The 19963-nt window shown below is 39.4% G+C and overlaps 1 protein-coding gene across 3 annotated transcripts; it reads right to left on the reverse strand.

Moving 5' to 3' along the window:
- Positions 1-5912: 5912 nt before the first annotated feature.
- si:dkeyp-67f1.2 (uncharacterized protein LOC556106 homolog) lies at positions 5913-16956 on the reverse strand. 3 transcript variants are annotated; one of them, XM_062997438.1, is made up of 9 exons: positions 16794-16956; positions 16045-16134; positions 15899-15943; positions 14399-14522; positions 13406-13464; positions 11914-11964; positions 9888-9963; positions 9635-9761; positions 5913-6514 (listed from the first exon to the last, which is right to left on the reverse strand). In XM_062997438.1, exons 2-9 carry the CDS (start codon positions 16049-16051, stop codon positions 6428-6430), a joined length of 576 nt encoding a protein of 191 aa, XP_062853508.1. In that variant the 5' UTR covers positions 16052-16134; positions 16794-16956; the 3' UTR covers positions 5913-6427. The 3 variants fall into 3 exon arrangements, with proteins under 3 accessions (XP_062853508.1, XP_062853509.1, XP_062853507.1); XM_062997439.1 differs by lacking the exon at positions 16794-16956 and having other exon boundaries at positions 14399-14501; positions 16045-16509; XM_062997437.1 differs by lacking the exon at positions 16794-16956 and having other exon boundaries at positions 16045-16509.
- Between the last annotated feature and the right edge of the window lie 3007 nt (positions 16957-19963).

The raw sequence follows: 19963 nt of genomic DNA on the forward strand, positions 1-19963 counted from the left end.
CCAAAGAGAACTGTCATGTTTATCAGTGGAAGACTTGTTTCTAAGACTGAGAACTTTATTTATGTTTCTTATTGGTTGTTTTTAATTCATTATTAAGAAATCAGTGCTCTACTAAATGTATCATGAAGGTAAAAATCCATTTCCAATATTTACTTTAAAATCTTCTTGTTTTTATCCTGGTTAAGTTTGCTTGCTTAATGCTCGGTGTGTACTGTCAGTATTTCAGAGCCTATGTTCTGTGTCAGACTGGTTTTAAGTTGAGCCTCCTTGTGTGTGGTACTGTGGATTCCTTGCAAAGAAGAGTACAAACATGTGTGTGCTTTGGTCAAACGATCAAACTGAGATCCCTAATCCACATCATCACACAATAGCAGCAGATGAGTGTGAATTCACTGTTAGATCAGGAGTGTAGAAGCGTACGCTTTCCTGACCCAACATATTATGCGTCTACTAAAAGAAATGCACGTTATAACCCAGCATGTCAAGATAACCCTTCATAAACATCTAACGTCCTGATTAACTAAAGGTTTATTTGTGTAAAAACACCTACAATAATTCAAAGTTTTACCAACGTGATCTGGAAAGGATTTCATTTTTGATTGAACAAAATAATGTGGCTTGGACATTTTGTAGGTTTTAATTAATGTGCATTTAAGCCTTTTACAGATGGAAATGTCAGGTTAAAGTTATTTAGTGCCTGCAGTAGGATTTACTAATCCTGAAAGATTTGCGTTCGTAAATTAATACAACTGATGGACCAATCTGATTCTTGTTTTGCATCATTGTAGTTGTTTTTGTGGTATAATAAATTTACTTTTTTTTACTGTGGTGTTAACATTTACGTTATCAGTTATTCTAAGTAAAAAAAAAGCTGCACATGCAAATTAGTTCTGTAATACCATTTTAAACCAGGGTCTGGGTGTCGAAGGGATTAATTCTAGATATTAGTGTTTTGGAAGCTTGTTTGGCCTTTATGATGTTAAGGAAGGGATCTCATATTTGGGTCGTTGATCATTAAATGTACTGTGCTCCTCAAAGAAGACGTCTAATGTTTGCATGACTCTTAAATGTTTACATAAGCAATGACAAACGTATAAGATATATATAATTATCACTATGCTAACAAAACAAGAGTGATTGAAACTTGTACATGTTGTACATGGTGTCGGAAAATACATTTTTTTTAACGTAAAAAGAGGGTCTCATATTGACTATAAATGCTTTTGGGTAATTAGTTTTTGTTTAAAGTATATGGACTATTGTTTGTATCAATTGTTGTTTTAGTGCTGGTTTAAAAGTATCGAACATTTTCTCTTAATAGATCACCCAACAGCTTGTAATCATACATAATGTGCATTAATTTGATTAAGTACAATAATCACTGAAGCAGCAAGTGGCATTTTACTGAACTATGAGTGAATAATGGTAAATTAAATGGTATATTATTACCACTTGATGTGCAGTGAAGATTTGAGTCTATAAGTATAGAACTATTATAATCTAACAAGCATTCAATGACATGGGAATTGGAGTTTTTCCCCTTTGGACTGTTTAATTCTGTTTAATTTTAAGTCAGAACAGATGCACTTGGTAATATTAATGGGACAAAGAGAAATGTGTCTATTTATGACAATGATATATAGGAATATCATAAAAGATGTTTTTGTAACTACTGTTTCGAGCTAATAAAATATGGATGCAATGCATCATGGGCTATTGTCAACGTAATAAAAAGCTGCAGAGTTTTGTATCCTTAAGGATCTTGTAGAAGGTTCTGAAATAAAGCCTCTTGTCTATGCATTGTGTGCTCAGTAAACTTTATATGTACACTGCAAATAAAGTTCACATTTAAGTGCTATGCAAGGACAGGCTATGCTTGGTAATTTCAGGGTAAAAGGACTGTGCTTTATCCAACACACACCTGCTTAACACACACATGAGAATCAGTTACATGCTTTTGTGGCTAAACTGTTGTTTCTTCTAGTTTACAAAACAAGGGATTGTGTAGCAGGGCAGATAGTTGATAAATTGCTCCAGGTGGTAGGTTTTCTATGTATCACGGTTTCTCCCTCTCACACTTACCAGCTCTTCTGTTGGCAAATCTGCTATTTTTCTGAAGCTGTGATGCTGAACTGCTGGCTCCTGGAGGCTTTCAAGAGATACAGCAATTTTGTTGACCTAATGATTTCTTCATAATTGCTCCTAACTGCTGCACTAGAATTTTATTTTTGTCCGAATCTTCTCCTCTGTCCCACCTGTAATCAGACTTTGTTAGACCAAAAGAGTGTAACAAAAAACAGACAATGTACTAGTCAAATTGATTTGTACAGCACTTTTTACAACAGACATGTCTCAAAGCAACGTACATATTATTATGGTTTTTAATACCCAGCAAACTAATACAACACCACAAATATGTCACAGGTCCGAGGAGTTTTGGTTTGAATGATTTTTTCGTGTTCTCACTAGTTAATTGCAATTTATCAATTAATTCATTCAAATCAAGACATTTCACACACTCTTATTGAGACTAATTTACTGCCTGACATAAACTAGAACATTAATGTTGTCTGTGTTTACTGGTTTGACCCATAAAACATTTGCTCACACATCAGTAAAAGGTTAACCATTTAAAATCTTTATTTTAATGTTTGTATGAGTGGAAGTTTTAATTCAATAAGAGATTGAGCACATCCTGAGTGCGAGTGCTGATGTCTGTTGTCTGCCTGTCGACAACATGTAGAATACAGAACACAGTCCCTTAGGTCCAATAGATTTCTAATTCTTTAAAGCATTTTAGACATATCACTATGAGAGGTGATGCATTTTCTGGAAGATGTGCCAATATTTTTGGCCATGACTGTATTTTTCTCACTACAGAGATCTTCTATGTTTAACAGCAAAAGTAACAGTGCAGCTGTAATTTGTAAAGACGTTGATGAAGAGGAATAAAGTCATGTGTACACTGATCAGCCATAACATTAAAACCACCTCCTTGTTTCTACCTTACTGTCCATTTTATCAGCTCCACTTACCATATAGGAGCACTTTGTAGCTCTACAATTACTGACTGTAGTCCATCTATTTCTTTACATACTTTTTTTAGCATGCTTTCACCCTGTTCTTCAATGGTCAGGACCCCCACAGGACCACCACAGAGCAGGTATTATTTAGGTGGTGGATCATTCTCAGCACTGACAATAACATAGTGGTGGTGTGTTAGTGTGTGTTGTGCTGGTATGACACAGCAGCGCTGCTGGAGTTTTTTAAATACCGTGTCCACTCACTGTCCACTCTATTAGACACTCCTACCTAGTTGGTTCACCTTGTAGATGTAAAGTCAGAGACGGTCGCTCATCTATTGCTGCTGTTTGAGTTGGCCATCTTCTAGACCTTCATCAGTGGTCACAGGACACTGCCCACGGGGAGCTGTTGGCTGGATGTTTTTGGTTGGTGGACTGTTCTCAGTCCAGCAGTGACAGTGAGGTGTTTAAAAACTCCATCAGTGCTGCTGTGTCTTATCCACTCATACCAGCACAACACACACTAACACACCACCACCATGGCAGTGTCACTGCAGTGCTGAGAACAGTCCACCCACCAAATAATACCTGTAGTGGTCCTGTGAGAGTCCTGACCATTGAAGAATGGCATGAAAGGGGGCTAACAAAGCATGCAGAGAAACAGATGGACTACAGTCAGTAATTGTAAAACTACAAAGTGCTTTTATATAGTAAGTGGAGCTGATAAAATGGACAGTGAGTGTAGAAACAAGGAGGTGGTTTTAATGTTATGGCTGATCGGTGTAGTGTGTAATTTGCTGTGGCATAAGGGTGTTATTGTGAGTGAGTGAGTGAGTGAGTGAGTGAGTGAGTGTAAACCAAGCTGGGTTATTCGTATCAGCCTGCAACACTTCTGCACCCATTTGACATCATGCCACCTCATTACTGACCCAGGCAAACAGTCTCTCTGTTTTCTTTCCAAAGCATGTTTGCTTTCTAAAGGCTGTTGTTGCAGAGCAGGTTATGAAAAGTCTTGTAAATCATATGACAGCACAGAAGGCTACAGATGATGATGGTGAGAGTAGAGCACTAATATAGGAGAAATATGAATCACAGTTTTTATATAGACTGAATATCTTCTGCAGAGGTGATATCAATCTCTCAGAGATTTTTTATGCCTGGCCAAAATCAAACAATGGTTACTATAGCAACATAGTACACCCCGGTGTCCTTGTATATGAGTTTAAAGATTTATTACTGATGAATACTCTGTCAATAGTAATGACCTAAATTATTCAGAATACTTGTTAAGCTTCTAAAATTTAGGGTTTGGATTGAAAACCACAGCAATTACTTCCCAGTAAAACATATGGAATGTCTTACTTTCTTTTTCTGGGTGATCATTATGTTGCCCATAGCTGTGTTGCCTCTAGGGTGGCTGTAGGGGTTTTAAGTTTCCCTTGTTCAGTCACAGTAATGGAAATAAAAACGGTACCTATCACTTATCCCTCTTTTTAGAAAAAAACCCCAAACTCATATTGAGTCATGAATTTGCTTTCAAGCCAGTGAGAAAGGAAGGGAAGGAAAGAGAATGCCTTTATTTGTCATATATACATACACTGATCAGCCATAACATTAAAACCACCTCCTTTTTTCTACACTCACTGTCCATTTTATCGGCTTCACTTACCATATAGAAGCACTTTGTAGTTCTACAATTACTGACTGTAGTCCATCTGTTTCTCTGCATACTTTTTTTTTTTTTTTACCTGTTTTCACCCTGTTCTTCAATGATCAGGACCCCCACAGGACCACCACAGAGCAGGTAGTATTTGGGTGTTGGATCACTCTCAGCACTGCAGTGACACTGACATGGTGGTGGTGTGTTAGTGTGTGTTATGCTGGTATGAGTGGATCAGACACATCAGTGCTGCTGGAGTTTTTAAAGACTGTGTCCACTCATTGTCCTAGTTGGTCCACCTTGTAGATGTAAAGTCAGAGACGATCGCTCATCTCTTGCTGCTGTTTGAGTTGGTCATTTTCTAGACCTTCATCAGTGGTCACAGGACGCTGCCCATGGGGCGCTGTTGGCTGGATATATTTTTGGTTGGTGGACTATTCTCAGTCCAGCAGGGACAGTGAGGTGTTTTAAAACTCCATCAGCATTGCTGTCTTATCCACTCATACCAGCACAACACACACTAACACACCACCACCATGTTAGTGTCACTGCAGTGCTGAGAATGATACACTACTTAAATAATACCTGCTCTGTAGTGGCCCTGTGGGGGTCCTGACCATTGAAGAACAGCATGAAATGGGGCTAACAAAGCATGCAGAGAAATAGATGGACTACAGTCAGTAATTGTAGAACTACAAAGTGCTTCTATATGGTAAGTGGAGCTGATAAAATGGACAGTGAGTGTAAAAACAAGGAGGTGGTTTTAATGTTATGGCTGATCAGTGTATTTACATGTACAGTATAACAAAATTCTTCACATATCCCAACTTGTTTGGGGTCAGAGTGCAGGGTCAGCCATTGTATGGCACCTCTGAAGCAGAGAGGGTTAAGGGCCTTGCTCAAGGGCCCAACAGTGGCAGCATGGCAGAGCCAGGATTTAAACTCTTATCCTTTTGATTGACAGCCCAAAGCTCTACCCACTAGGCTACCACCGGTCCTGGAAGAGGTGAATAGAGCAAGAGTTTTGCTAGTTGATTGGTAAAATAATAAAAACTGAAGTAGTTGCTGGAAAAAGTTTGTGAACCTTTTAAATGTAGTACGAATTGTGTATTCATTAAGGGTGAAGTAGAGGTCTGATTTTCATCAGAGTTGTAATAAAAGACAAACATATTTGGTTCAAACTGTGAGACAAACTTGTACAAATTGTTTATTTAATTAATTGACATAATGATTAACAATTCACAGTCAGTTCTGTAAAAGGTATATACACATTTGTATTTTATATTTGGTGTAACTGTTTCAGATTTGGATCATAGACCATCTTAGAATGATAAGCCCTCTTTAGGTTCTGCCACAACATAACAAACAACTGAGTTAAGCACTGAATTTAGACTCTGTAAATTGCTCAATACAGATTTGAATTCATTGTTCACTCTTCCAAGAGGTAGCAAAGCAGCCCAAACTGGTTATTGGATTTTATAACTTTGCCCCAGAAGTACTGTGAAACTTGCTACAAGTTGAGATATGCAGACGTGAACTCAAATGTGACATATTCAAGTTGTAACAGTTCTTTGCAAGCTGTTTGCAGAAGATGGGCAAATTACAGGCAATGTCTGACTAACACATTCAGACGTCCATATGTGAACATTCTGCAACAGTTCAAAATGTCAGATGATTACAGTTCCACATTTACAAGGAGATGTGCTTTAATGATCTCCGGTTGGCTGGTACAGCAGGCTCACGATCAGATCTTTCTGGGAATGCAGCCACTCAGCTCCACCATCTCTGGCCAGTCTCCATACACATTTTTCTCCTGATCGTTCACAATGAGCTGCACATTAAAAACAATACTTTAGACTTTTTGAGAAACTTTATAGCACATATTATTTTCCATCTGTGAAGCATTTGTTACAAACCTTAAGAAAGAACATTAAAAGTATCATAATGTTTTAATCTGTAAATTATAACTGTTCCATGCTGTTTCATTAATTGATATAAGCAGCATGTTGCAAATAAAACTCCTACCCAGGCAACACATTGAGGCCGTGTATACAGGCTTGTTAACAGCTTGCATATTGCATATCATGTTGATTTCATTCAAATCCTGTTTCTTACCGGGTCAGAGAAAACATTTTGCACAAGTTGCCGGCAAACTCATTTCGACATTTAGCAGACGCCTTAATCCAAAGCGACTTACAGTAGCGTGACAGTATACAGTATGAGCAATTAAGAGTTGGGGGTCTTGCTTGAAAGACCAACAGCAGCAACCTGGCAAAGGTAAGGCTTGAACCAGCGACCTTCTGATAACTAGTCCAATACAGTACCTTAACCACTAGGCTACAACTGCTATCATTAAGGCCCTACCTAATTCACGGCTGTGAAAATTGCACCAAGCACCGTGAAATTAAGGTTTAAGGTTTGTGTTTAGCATTGTAACATGTATAATTTTGGGGTGGCATGGTGGCTAAGTGGGTAGCACTGTCCTGGGTTCGATCCCCAGGTGGGGCGGTCCGGGTCCTTTCTGTGTGGAGTTTGCATGTTCTCCCCGTGTCCACGTGGGTTTCCTCCGGGAGCTCCGGTTTCCTCCCACAGTCCAAAGACATGCAAGTGAGGTGAATTCGAGACACTAAATTGTCCAAGACTTGTGTTTGATATAAACTTGTGAACTGATGAACCTTGTGTAATAAGTAACTACCGTTCCTGTCATGAATGTAACCAAAGTGCAAAACATGATGTTAAAATCCTAATAAACAAACAAACAAACATTTAGAAAATCCGCATAGGATTCAAGTGCCTCACGTTAACTGGGTAATTTGGACTATAAGGCGGTCCTAGCAATCCTATCGCAATTATGTTAGCAAAAAAAGTCAAAATCTCCAAAATGTCGAAGTCTGAAGCAGCTAAAAACAGTTTGGAAAACTCCCAACCAATTCTTTATTCTTGAATTTTGTCGGGCCCTACCTATTATTATTGCAAAACCAAGGTTTAAAAGTAACAGTATTTGGAATATATGTTAAGTATACAAGATTATTTACAGTATTAGTACTGATATGAATATTTTAAATTGAAGTATTTCAATTACGGTCATTTATTATAAAAAAATAATAAACACTTCACATTAAGGATGGGATGGCTTAGAAACTTAAGTACAGGATTACTGTTAAGTCTTTAAACCACATCACTGCCAAGCTGCCACTGTTGCCCCAATAGGTTGAACTGTATCCTCTCTCAACAGTAAATCACTTTGGATAATAGTGTCTAATACTGGGTGTTGGCAGTGATGTGAGTGAATATGATCAGCATCTGGAAGAGGACATTGTGTCATTTTTTGTCATGTGATGTGTTGTGTGACTTTCCGTTTCAAGTTTTACAGTTCTGCAATGACGGGGAACCGGATGCTCAGATCAGTGACTATATCACATAAAGTATACTGAATATAATTTACATTTAGTCAATCTTTCTAAACAAGCATTTTACCCCAATTGTCTTCCAAATCTAGTTGCATCTAATTACCTGATTTGTATTACTGCCTCTACTGCTGCACTACTGACCGAAAAGGGCCGTAACTAACACATGGCACTCTGACACGGCACTCGCTTCTTTTCACTAGCACAGAGATAGGGGATAATGGACAACAGTGCGTGACTTTCATTACGCAATACGAATGGCCATATACTGTAAATCCACCTCGTGCAGTTGAACAGAATTGGTCAGTTACTGCACACATGTCGGAGGGGGGGGAGGTGTGATAGTCACAACCCTCCTCAGTTAGGAGTGAAAGGTCTGCAGCAGTAGAGGCGGAAATTAGAGCGGAAAAGTAGAGGCAATTGATCAGCCAGCAGCAGTCACAACTGCAGTTATGAAGAATCACCACAACCCACCTTCTGTTGGACTAGCCAATCATTGTCTGTGTTGGTGTCCAGCCAGTTCAAACCCGGATCTCAGCAGTGGTGGGCCAGCGTAATAGACCACTGTGCTTTAGTGACTCAAATAGTAAGGCCACACATAGGGCATATGATGACTCTCCATACTGGAGACTGGCCACTTTATGAGAATTCACTGCTGGCTGGTGTAAAGAAATCAGCCAGCGAATGCACATATATCTGTGTGGAGTTGGGGGTGGGAGTTGGTTTTGTATGCAACTCTTCTCTGCCAGTATAAGGGTGGGGCAAGCAGCAAAGGAACTGTAGTGGGAAATTAGAAATATCTACAATGTGAGAAAAAAGTGGTTTGGAAGCACAGTGTCAGCAGAAAACAATCCTGCAGTAATAACTCCCACCTCCAGATAGGTTCCGAATTGATCCAGGATATAGACTCCAGTATTTAAACCTAAAGCTGCAACTTACCCTGGGCAGCTTAAAAGACTGATTTAAAGTCAGAGATGCCAGCTCAGATTGGTCTTCTTACATTATTATTGATTAATGACACAATCTAGACACTACACGAATACTCCTAGAATGTGTATTGATTGGACTTTCATAATCATCAGATAAACAGGGTTCGATGTACATCGAAATCATAAAAAGTTGGGACAGCATGGAAAGAGTTTCTTACATTTACTCTGACTTCTATTACATTGCAGACAGGATGAATCTGAGATATTTCATGTTTTATCTGCTCAACTTCATTTCATTTATTAATAAACATCCCAAAAAAGCTGGGACAGTAAAGCATTTACCACTTTGTAATGTTGCCATTCCTTTTCACCACATCAGGGTTCTATGATGCCACCTTAGTGCAACATTAACGGCTGGAGCAACAAAAGTTAATTACATACACCTGTTTGCTCTAAATGTGACTTAACACCTACATTTAATAATTCCGTTGGGTGTCCACCTACTTTTATCCATATAATGTATTATTATCTCAAATATTTAATGCCAATCATGCCTAGCCCTGCAAACAACACTACTGTAGGTAAGTTGTAAGTTAAACATTTCATCTGTCACACCTTCTCAAACAGACATTCCTTTTCCAGTCCAGTTGCTCCTGCAAACACCCAGCTATCCCTGTACTTTACCGAGTGGATCACAGAACTCCCCAACTCTGCAAAGATCTCTCTGATCTCATCAGTCAACCTGCAGCACACAGAGTGAGACAACATAAGCTCAAAGCCAATCTTATTCAAATGATTCTTACATCAATCTTACACCTGATGTCTCATGCAGTGGCGGGGTGAAAAATGTCCGTTCCACTTTACTTACTCTGCTGCCGGATCTTCATATGAGGCCAGTAAAACCAAATCTCCTTTTACTACTGTCTTTAAAAAGTCAAGTAATTCTGCAACAGAAATAATAAAAAAAAAACACTGATGTACTGTGGAACCATATTTCACATTTTCTGTAAGATAGTTTACATTTTCTGCCATAACATTAAAACCACCTCCTTGTTTCTACACTCACTGTCTGTTTTATCAGATCCACTTACCATATAAAAGCACTTTGTAGTTCTACAATTACTGACTGTAGTCCATCTGTTTCTCTGCATGCTTTTTTTTTTAGCCTGCTTTCACCCTGTTCTTCAATGGTCAGGACCCCCACAGGACCACTACAGAGCAGGTATTATTTAGGTGGTGAATCATTCGCAGCAATGCAGTGACACTGACATGGTGGTGGTGTGTTAGTGTGTGTTGTGCTGGTATGAGTCAACCATACCAACCAAATATATCCAGCCAGCAGTGCCCTGTGGGCAGCGTCCTGTGATCACTGATGAAGGTCTAGAAGATGACCGACTCAAACAGCAGCAATAGATGAGTGATTGTCATTGACTTTACATCTACATCTAAAATGTGGATCCCTGATTGCAGTTGAGGAGCATATATTGCTGCTCACGCCTCCTCTGACCCGTGCACAGCCCTTTTGCGGAACCCTTTTTCACCTATGCAGTCTGCACAGGCGCCTCTATCTGCCAATCAGGGTCCTTACACAGCGTTTGAAGACCCCACCCACATAGTCCGGTCATCCCACCCACATAGTCCGGTCATCCCGCCCTAGCAGAAACATGTCTGCTGCAGGCACTGCCAATTATGTCAGCTAGATGGCGCCCAGCCGACTGGTGGCAACGCCAAGTTTTGAACCGAGGAGTTCAGAATCTCGGGGCTGGTGTGCTAGTGGTGTGCTTAACGGAATGTTTCTTAACACACGTATGCAGGTAATTTAGAAAATTTACCATCTGGAGTCTATCTTTAGCAAGGCTGAAAACCTACATTAAACACCTGTAAAGTTTGATCCTCCAGAGGGGAACTGCATTAAATACTGATATGCTTCAATAATGAATGTAACTACATTGTGATATTGCTTATAAACGTCTTGGTCTTGAATTGATACAACACTGTCTGGTCTTGACTACAACCCTGGAATGATGTAAAGCTTTTTTAATATCATAAGAAATTTCATAAACGTGTGTCCATTATGTGCCACAGCTCACCGCAGAGCTGGCCCTTTGAGCCTTAATGACTCCAGATAAACAGTCTAACTGATAGGTTAAATACATGCAGGTTACTTTATTGCAATTCATGGCAGACTGATCCCCCAAGAGGCCTGTATCTATATAAATGTGCACCTGGGCCATGTCATCACATGTAATTCTACTTTCCATCATCTAGAAGCAACAGGGAAATAATACTGATATTTTGCCGGTCAGGTGGCGCAGCGGTAAAGTACGCTAGCACACCAGAGTCGGGGTTTCGAATACATCGTATCGAATCTCAGCTCTGCCTTCCGACTGGGTTGGGCTGCATGAACAACGACTGGCTGTTGTTTATAGGGTTAGGGGTAAAAAGCCGAATCATAGGTCCTCATTACTGGTGCAACTGCGGCCCCTGCTGGCTGTGATGGCGCCTGGACAGGGCTGAGGAATAATGCTGATGGGGTGTGGCCCTCCGTACACAGTGCCCGTCGGTGTATGAACTCGACTCGTGCAGGTGAAAAATGCAGTCTGTACTGACTGTACGTGCCGGAGGGGGCGTATGTCAGTTGAGAGGCGTCCTCAGTCAGCGGTGAAGGGTCGAATCAGTATAGAGGACGCAATCAGGGTAATTGGACACGACTAGATTAGGGGAGAAAAATGGGGGGAAAAAGTGGGAAAAATTCTTTAAAAAAAAAATACTGATTATATCAATAGACATAAATAGAGGGTCAAAATTATTGATAGATTAGTAACTAATTTGTTCATTTAAATATTTTGCTTAGGAAAATAAAATGAAATTACGGTGACACTCGGCAAACTTACCTGCAGTATTGTTGTTAAAGTTTTTACTCTTCGATATTTCACCAGTTTCACCTAAACAAATAAAAACACCCCAACCTCTTAGTACATTTACTACGAGGGATCTTCAAAAAGTTTCTGCACTTTTATATTTCCGTTGGAGTAGTAATTTGTCGTGTCTGAGAGACTGAGAGACGCTTATAGTTTGGATTTAGCACCATCTGATTTCCACCGTTTTGGACGCTCAAAGAAGCTTTAAGGGGAAAAAGATTTTCATGTGATGATCATGTGGAGGCAGCGGTGAATCAGTGGCTACGTGCTCAACCAAAAAATTTTTTTGCTGATGCCATTAAAAAGTTACGATGCTGGGAAAAATGCACCAAAAAGTGATTTTTTTTTTGTTCATGCGTTTTCTCCTCTTTTCTCCCTTTTTTAGCGTGTCCAATTGCCCGATTGCGTCATGCTTCCTCTCCACCAATGCTGATCCCCGTTCTGATTGAGGAGAACGAAGCTAACCCATGCCCCCCTCCGACATGTGGGCAGCAGCCGTATGCATTTTGTCACCTACACTTTGACGAGTGCAATGCGGATCAGCACTGTGTACGGAGAGACACACCCTGACAGCACTCTTTTCCCGTCTCTGTGCAAGCGCCATCAATCAGCCAGCAGAGGTCGTAATTGCATTAGTTATGAGAGAGACCCTATCCGGCTTTTAATATCCCACTTCTATCTGAACAACAGTGGCTGCTTAGCCCAGCCGGCAGGCAGAGCTGAGATTCGATACGATGAATTCGAGATCCCAGCTCTGGTGTTCAGCATGTGTTTTTTACTGCTGCGCCACCTGAGCGGCAGTGAAAAATGATATGTTTTCGAAATTCTTAATAAATAGAGTTTTAAAAAGTGCGAAAACTTTTTAAAGAACCCTTATACAACAACTTCATTTAATATGATCAGCAGCATCTACCCAGTATCCATATAAAACATACAGTAAAGTATACACTACATTGCAAAAAATGTGGACACCTAAACACTACAAATCCATGCACATTAAAATCAAGTTGGGTCTGTAAGAGCCTCTATTTCTCTTCACTGGAACAGCAAGGGTCCTAGTTTAATCCATAAAAACAACTCCAGAATAATATTTCTCTACTGATAATTGGCAACGTGCATAAAACTCAGCAGTAGGTATTACAATCAAGGACAGGCCATGTGAACAGGCTTTTGCAGTCAACAACGACAGCTAAACTCTTGTTGTTATTACTAAATCAGGGGAGTTTTTTTTATTAAACAAAATCTTATTATACAGCTGTGGCATCTTTAAACAATGCCATGCTGAAAGACAATTATAAGTTATAAAGACACGATGTTATATTAATTATAACCTTTTCAGTTTAAATGTTCATTAATGGAGATGCAAAGCTGTAAACTTGATTCAGTGCATATGTTGGCACTAAAAAAGGTTTTTAGATATTTTTGGCTATGTTGTATATTCAAGCATGTCATGAAATAAACTCACCATTTACCAATACAATGTTCAGACCTATTCCAACATTATCCTTTCCTACTGACATAGCACTGAAAAAATAAACAGATATCAGAAATACATACACTGATCAGCCATAACATTAAAACCACCTCCTTGTTCGTACACACACTGTCCATGTTATCAGCTCCACTTACCATATAGAAGCACTTTGTAGTTCTACAATTACTCACTGCAGTCCATCTATTTCTTTATATACTGTTTTAGCCTGCTTTCACCCTGTTCTTCAATGGTCAGGACCCCTACAGGACCACCACAGAGCAGGTATTATTTAGGTGGTGGATCATTCTCAGCACTGCAGTGACACTGACATGGTGGTGGTGTGTTAGTGTGTGTTGTGCTGGTATAAGTGGAGCTTTGAAATACCGTATCCACTCACTGTCCACTCTGTTAGACACACCTACCTAGTTGGTCCACCTTGTAGATGTAAAGTCAGAGACGATCGCTCATCTATTGCTGCTGTTTGAGTTGGTCATCTTCTAGACCTTCATCAGTGGTCACAGGACACTGCCCACGGGGCGCTGTTGGCTGGACGTTTATGGTTGGTGGACTATTCTCAGCCCAGCAGTGACAGCGAGGTGTTTAAAAACTCCATCAGCACTGCTGTGTCTTATCCACTCATACCAGCACAACACACACACTAACACACCACCACCATGTCAGTGTCACTGCAGTGCTGAGAATGATCCACCACCCAAATAATACCTACTCTGTGGTGGTTCTGTAGGGGTCCTGACCATTGACGAACAGCATGAAAGGGGGCTAACAAAGCATGCAGAGAAATTGATGGACTACAGTCAGTAATTGTAGAACTACAAAGTGCTTCTATATGGTAAGTGAAGCTAATAAAATGGTAATGTAGAAACAAGGAGGTGGTTTTAATGTTATGGCTGATTGGTGTAGATTCTTAGCAAACAATTTATAGTACAAATATGTTATAAATGAATTAACTGTTCCACTACATACATCTGGTTGTTAAAGCAGATCTTTGGCCCCACCATATTGGCTGCTCCACTGCGTACAAAAACTGGGAAGTGGTTTGCTGGGCACTCTTGCCGAGGACAGCAACCTGAACGAAACTCAAACAAAGCTGAAGACAGTTAGTCAGAATTAAATGTTTAATACAGATATGTAAACTAACCTAACATCTTTTATACTCTATTATACACAGTGGTGTTCATCAAACCCAATACATAGGGCTGAATTTAGATCTGTGCAACTGGTTACGGGACTCTTAAGCTATGAAACACTTATAAAGGTTAAGTACACAAGCTTTCAAGCATAGGAATACATCAGAGCTTTGTTCTATTTGCTTATTTCACTTATGGACTGATAAGTCAACACAGCTCTGTCAATAAATATGCAGATATCACCACCCTTAGTGACTTAACCCTTTTTAGTCTTAACTTTCTGTATACTACATTTGGGTGGCACAGCATTCTAATACACTGACCCACCACCAAAATAAAGACAGATTCGACTTTCTTATAGTGCACCTTTAAATACCTTGTTGGCATGATAAAAGACTTAACGTCTAAACACTTGGTGAACCAAAAATTGAACAATTTTCTGCACATTTCTAACTGTGACCAAAATTTTTGTCTCTCTAACCATCCTACTTACTATGCTTGGAAGCTAAATACACCTGCATCCCTTTTAAGGTAGGTAGGTTCATTATAACCCTGATTTAAAAAATTTTTGGCATTATTTTATTTTTTGTCCTCAGATTTATAAGTGGAGGGTCTAAAAGCTGACAATAAAAAGATTAATCAGGTTTAAATGCATTTTTCAGAAGTAGAACGGAACTGCTGTGCTGCGATGAAACCTAGCAGGGACATAAATAGCATGCCAATCTCTTAAAAGACAGAGCCTAAAGGCAGCAATCACACCCCAGGACACATGTTGTTGTATGGCACCTACTCTACCTGCTGAAATATATATAGCGGAAATTCTTCAGTTCTATATAAACAATTTTGACAAGTTTTTGTAATGCCTGTTGTAACTGTGCCCATTTAGTTGAAACACATTTGTGAGGTCAAGCAATGACGTTGGATGAGAAGGTCTGGCATCTGTGATTCAATTAATCCCGAAAGGTATTCACTAGGGTTATGGCCAGGGCACTGTGCAGATCCCTGGAGTTCTTCCATACAAAATTTGACAAACCACATTATTATGAACCTCACTTTGTTCATGCATATACAGAGTCTTTATCAAACTGTTGTCACAATTTCTAAAGCGTATGATTTATTTTAGACGATAAAACACATGCACTCACTAATTGTGTGCACATACATTTGGCCATATGTATAATATATGTGGTTTGAGATACAGCCTGGATTGTACCCTGCACTACCTGTACACTATATGGTTCCTACAGTGTTTAGTTGTAACATATGTGGCTAGATTGACATGCTTTAATATAAAAAACACTGTCCATAATAGTTTTATGAAGAAGATGAAGCTCACCTGGAGAAGAACAGTCTGGAGCAGGAACGTCAATGTCTTGTACACCTAAATTCAAAAACATGCTTTATATAGTAGTAATTCTAACCACTGTACAGTTATAAACAATAAACAACCTGTAGTGTGAACACTGCACATGTAATACTGACATTTCATTTCCTCCTGAGGAAATGTCTGGTTGACAAAGAACTGCCATATTAAGACAATGCTGAATGCTGATGCAACAGTGAAGACCGTCTCTAAAAAATACAACAGAAATGTCAAATACACAAGCACTTGTACATAAATACACACACACACATATATATATATATATATATAGTTACGCACTCACACACACACATAAATGTAAACAACATAATTTCTTACTTTGCAGCCTCATCTTGCTGTTCTTCAGACTGTCATCATTCTAATACTAAGCCTACACTTTGGTTTGACATCCACTATGCTTACCCTCCAAAGCGTACACACCCTAAAGTCAAACCTGTTACTCTCGCTCATTACACATTTATGCAAACATGTAGCCGCCTATGATGTGAAGCTGTTAAAAAACAACCCCCCCCTTCTTCTCCCCTTAGCGGCCACTCAGGTGGCACAGCAGTTAAATGAGCTAGCACACCAGAGCTGGGATTTCTAATACATCGTATCGAATCTCGGCTCTGCCATCCGGCTGGGCTGGACGCCTACATGAACAACGTTTGGCTGTTGTTTACACAGGGGAGGGAGCCGGATAGGGACCTCATAACTGGTGCAATTACGACCCCTGCTGGCTGATTGATGGTGTCTGCACAGAGTAGCGGAATAATGTGATCAGGGTGTGGCTCTCCATGCACAAGGCTGATTCGCATATGAACTCGCCTTGTGCAGGTAAAAAAATATGCAGCTGGCTACTGCTCACATGTCGGAAGGTGCGTGTGTCAGTTCGTTCTCCACAATCGGGGCGGAGGTCAGCACCAGTAGAGAGGAAGCATAACGCAATTGGGTACAAATTGGACACGCTAAAAAAAATCAGGAGAAAAAGGAAGAAAATGTATTAAAACAAACAAACAAAAAAAACCCTTATGTAATAAAAAAGATGAGACAGGCTTTAATAAAGTTTAAGAACTTTTAATCACTTTAATGGGTTGCAACTTTCAGCAGCTGTTCACATAAATTTCAGGTAATACAGGATTTCAGTAATACATGATGCTTAAGCAAAAAACAAAATAAATAAAAAAAATTTTTTTATCACAAATTTAAAGAAGTGCGATTTCAATTTCAAGATTTCACATATACATTTATAATAAAGCAGCATTATGCAACCATGAATCAGTCAATCAAGAACAGAGCTTGAGTCACTCACGTGAGTGTTTTAATGTTGGACTTTCTGGAAGAGTGGTGAGACATTAATTGTTTTTATTTATTTATTTATTTTTTAATTTTACCCCCTTTTTCTCCCACTTTAGCGCATCCAATTTCTACCTGTCAATCATCCTCTCACTAATGCTGGTCCTTGCTCCTGATTGGGGAGGACGAGGCTGCTCCACGCCCCCTCCGAAACGTGCACAGCAATCGAACATCTTATCACCTACACTTGACGAGTGCCACCAACCAGCCAGCAGAGGTCGTAATCGCACTAGTCTGATAGAGAGTCCCCATCCGGCTTTAGTCCCGCCCCTTATCTGAACAACAGGCCAATCGTTGTTCATGTAGCCACTCAGCCTCAGCCGGCAAGGCAGAGCCGAGATTCGATACGATGTATTCGAGATCTCAGCTCTGGTGAACAGCGTGTTTTACCGCAGCGCCACCTGAGCGGCCTACATTAATTGTTAACATAGACTTAACACTATGAACAGGATGAGTTGTGAAAACCCAATACTGAACTCTCTTAAACATGGTGGCGGTAGTATCTTATTACAGTATGATTTTAAACAGCTAGAAAACTCAATTCCTGACAGCATGCACTTAATCACAGCCATGTGTCAGGCAGTTACAGATCGTTCTTTACGGTATTCATGTTGGTCTTTATGAAAAACCTTTGATGAAATAAACCCAATCAAGAATGGGTATTTAATTGGTGTTTACAAATGCTTTTGACAAAATAAACCCAAATGTAAGCATGTGCCTTTTATTTAGAGACAAAATTTCAGTTATTTACATCGACGCTGAGCAGGATGAAGCAGGAACTGAGGCTGTTTGCTTTCACCCAAAGGTACACATTTAATCACCTTGTACACTTAAGCATTCTAAAGTAACACAATATTTGTATTTTGTGCAGGTTTTACTGACCTAAGCAGCATGTTCTTGTTTTAGTTGTGCTAAATAGATTGTTTGCTTATGATTTTAACGTCATGTTTTACACTTTGTTTACATTCATGACAGGAACGGTAGTTACAGGTTACACAAGATTCATCAGTTCAAGTCTTTCATGTCTTTAACAGTCATGGCCAATTTTATGTCTCCAGTTCATATAACTTGCACGTCTTTGGACAGTGCGAGGAAACTACAGCTATTGCAAACTATTGCAAACTCCACACAAAAAAGGACCAAGACTGCTCCACCTGGGAATTGAACCCAGGATCTTCTTGCTGAGAGGCAACAGTGAGTTGTGCCAAATGATAAAAATTAGGTTTGTAGATGTATTCTTGGCTAACAAATTTGTAAAAAAAAAATTCTGCCCAAAAGAAAAACAACTAACAAAACAAACAAACAAACAAAAAAAACAGCAATGCACATCAATGCAATCTAAAATACAATACAGATTTGAAAGGTGTTGCATTTCTTTTTTTTTCCTTTTTTTTTCTTTTTTTTTTCTTTTTTTTTTTTCTCCCTTTTAGCGCATCCAATTGCCCGATTGCGTCATGCTTCCTCTCCACCAATGCCGATCCCTGCTCTGATTGAGGAGAACGAAGCTAACCCACGCCCCCTCCGACACGTGGGCAGCATGCCGTATGCATCTTATCACCTACACTTTGACGAGTGCAGTGCAGCTCAACGTTGTGTACGGAGAGACACACCCTGAGAGCACTCTTTTCTCATCTCTGTGCAGCCAGCAGAGGTCGTAATTGCACCAGTCATGGGAGAGAGACCCCATCCGGCTTAGTCCTGCCCATATCTGAACAACAGGCAAATCGTTGTTCATGTGGCCGCTCAGCCTTAGTCGGCAGGCAAAGCTGAGATTCGATACAATGTATTCGAGATCCCAGCTCTGGTTCCAGTGTGTGTTTTTAACCGCTGCGCCACCTGAGCGGCCCTAGGTGTGGCATTTCTATTAATCTAACAATATAAAGAATCCAAATTCAATCTAGATTTAACACATTTACTCATGTCCACAACACAGCCAAACCTGCTATGCAATGTAAGCAGTAATAAAGAAAAACAATGCAGCCAAATCCTTAGTACAAATTTGAAATATGAGGGACTATTGACCATTATTTTTTACATTTATCACATCAGTACTAACCCAAATAATTTTGTAAAAAAACAGTGAAATATTCAACACACAACAACAATCTTATGCAGCCAAAATAATAATAATAATAATAATAAATAATTATGGCCAATAATTCTTAACCAATCTTCAGTTTTGTTTTGTTTTTCTTTTAACTAATAAAAATGCACAACACAAACATGTTCTCAATGAGTTAAACCCAGCATTTGATGCAATTTTGGTACACAAGCTTAATCTAAAAGGAGTAACATGACTGTGTGTGTTTTTCCATAGTATGATATTCTATTTCCAGCACTGTGCAATCAGTATAAATACTAGCCATCGAGATTAAGCAGGGTTAAGAGTATTATGATTTGAACTGATTCTGAATATTAAGAAATAGTTATTGTTTGAACACAGGTGAATAGAGGTAGCATAGTAATACCCAGATCTGCTTAAAATACAAAACAAATAGCAAAATCTAAACCAAAGTCAAGAAACTTCAAACAAATGAAGAAAAAAATCTTGCATAAAATTATTCCATACATTTTATACTGATCACACTACACACACACACAACTATCCCCCTACACACAGCAATCATCAAACATGTACAAAGGGTACATTTAAATCTAGATCATAAAAAACCCTCCAGAATG

Source organism: Trichomycterus rosablanca, chromosome 6 (assembly GCF_030014385.1).
Source record: "Trichomycterus rosablanca isolate fTriRos1 chromosome 6, fTriRos1.hap1, whole genome shotgun sequence".
NCBI classification, from domain to species: Eukaryota; Metazoa; Chordata; class Actinopteri; order Siluriformes; family Trichomycteridae; genus Trichomycterus; species Trichomycterus rosablanca.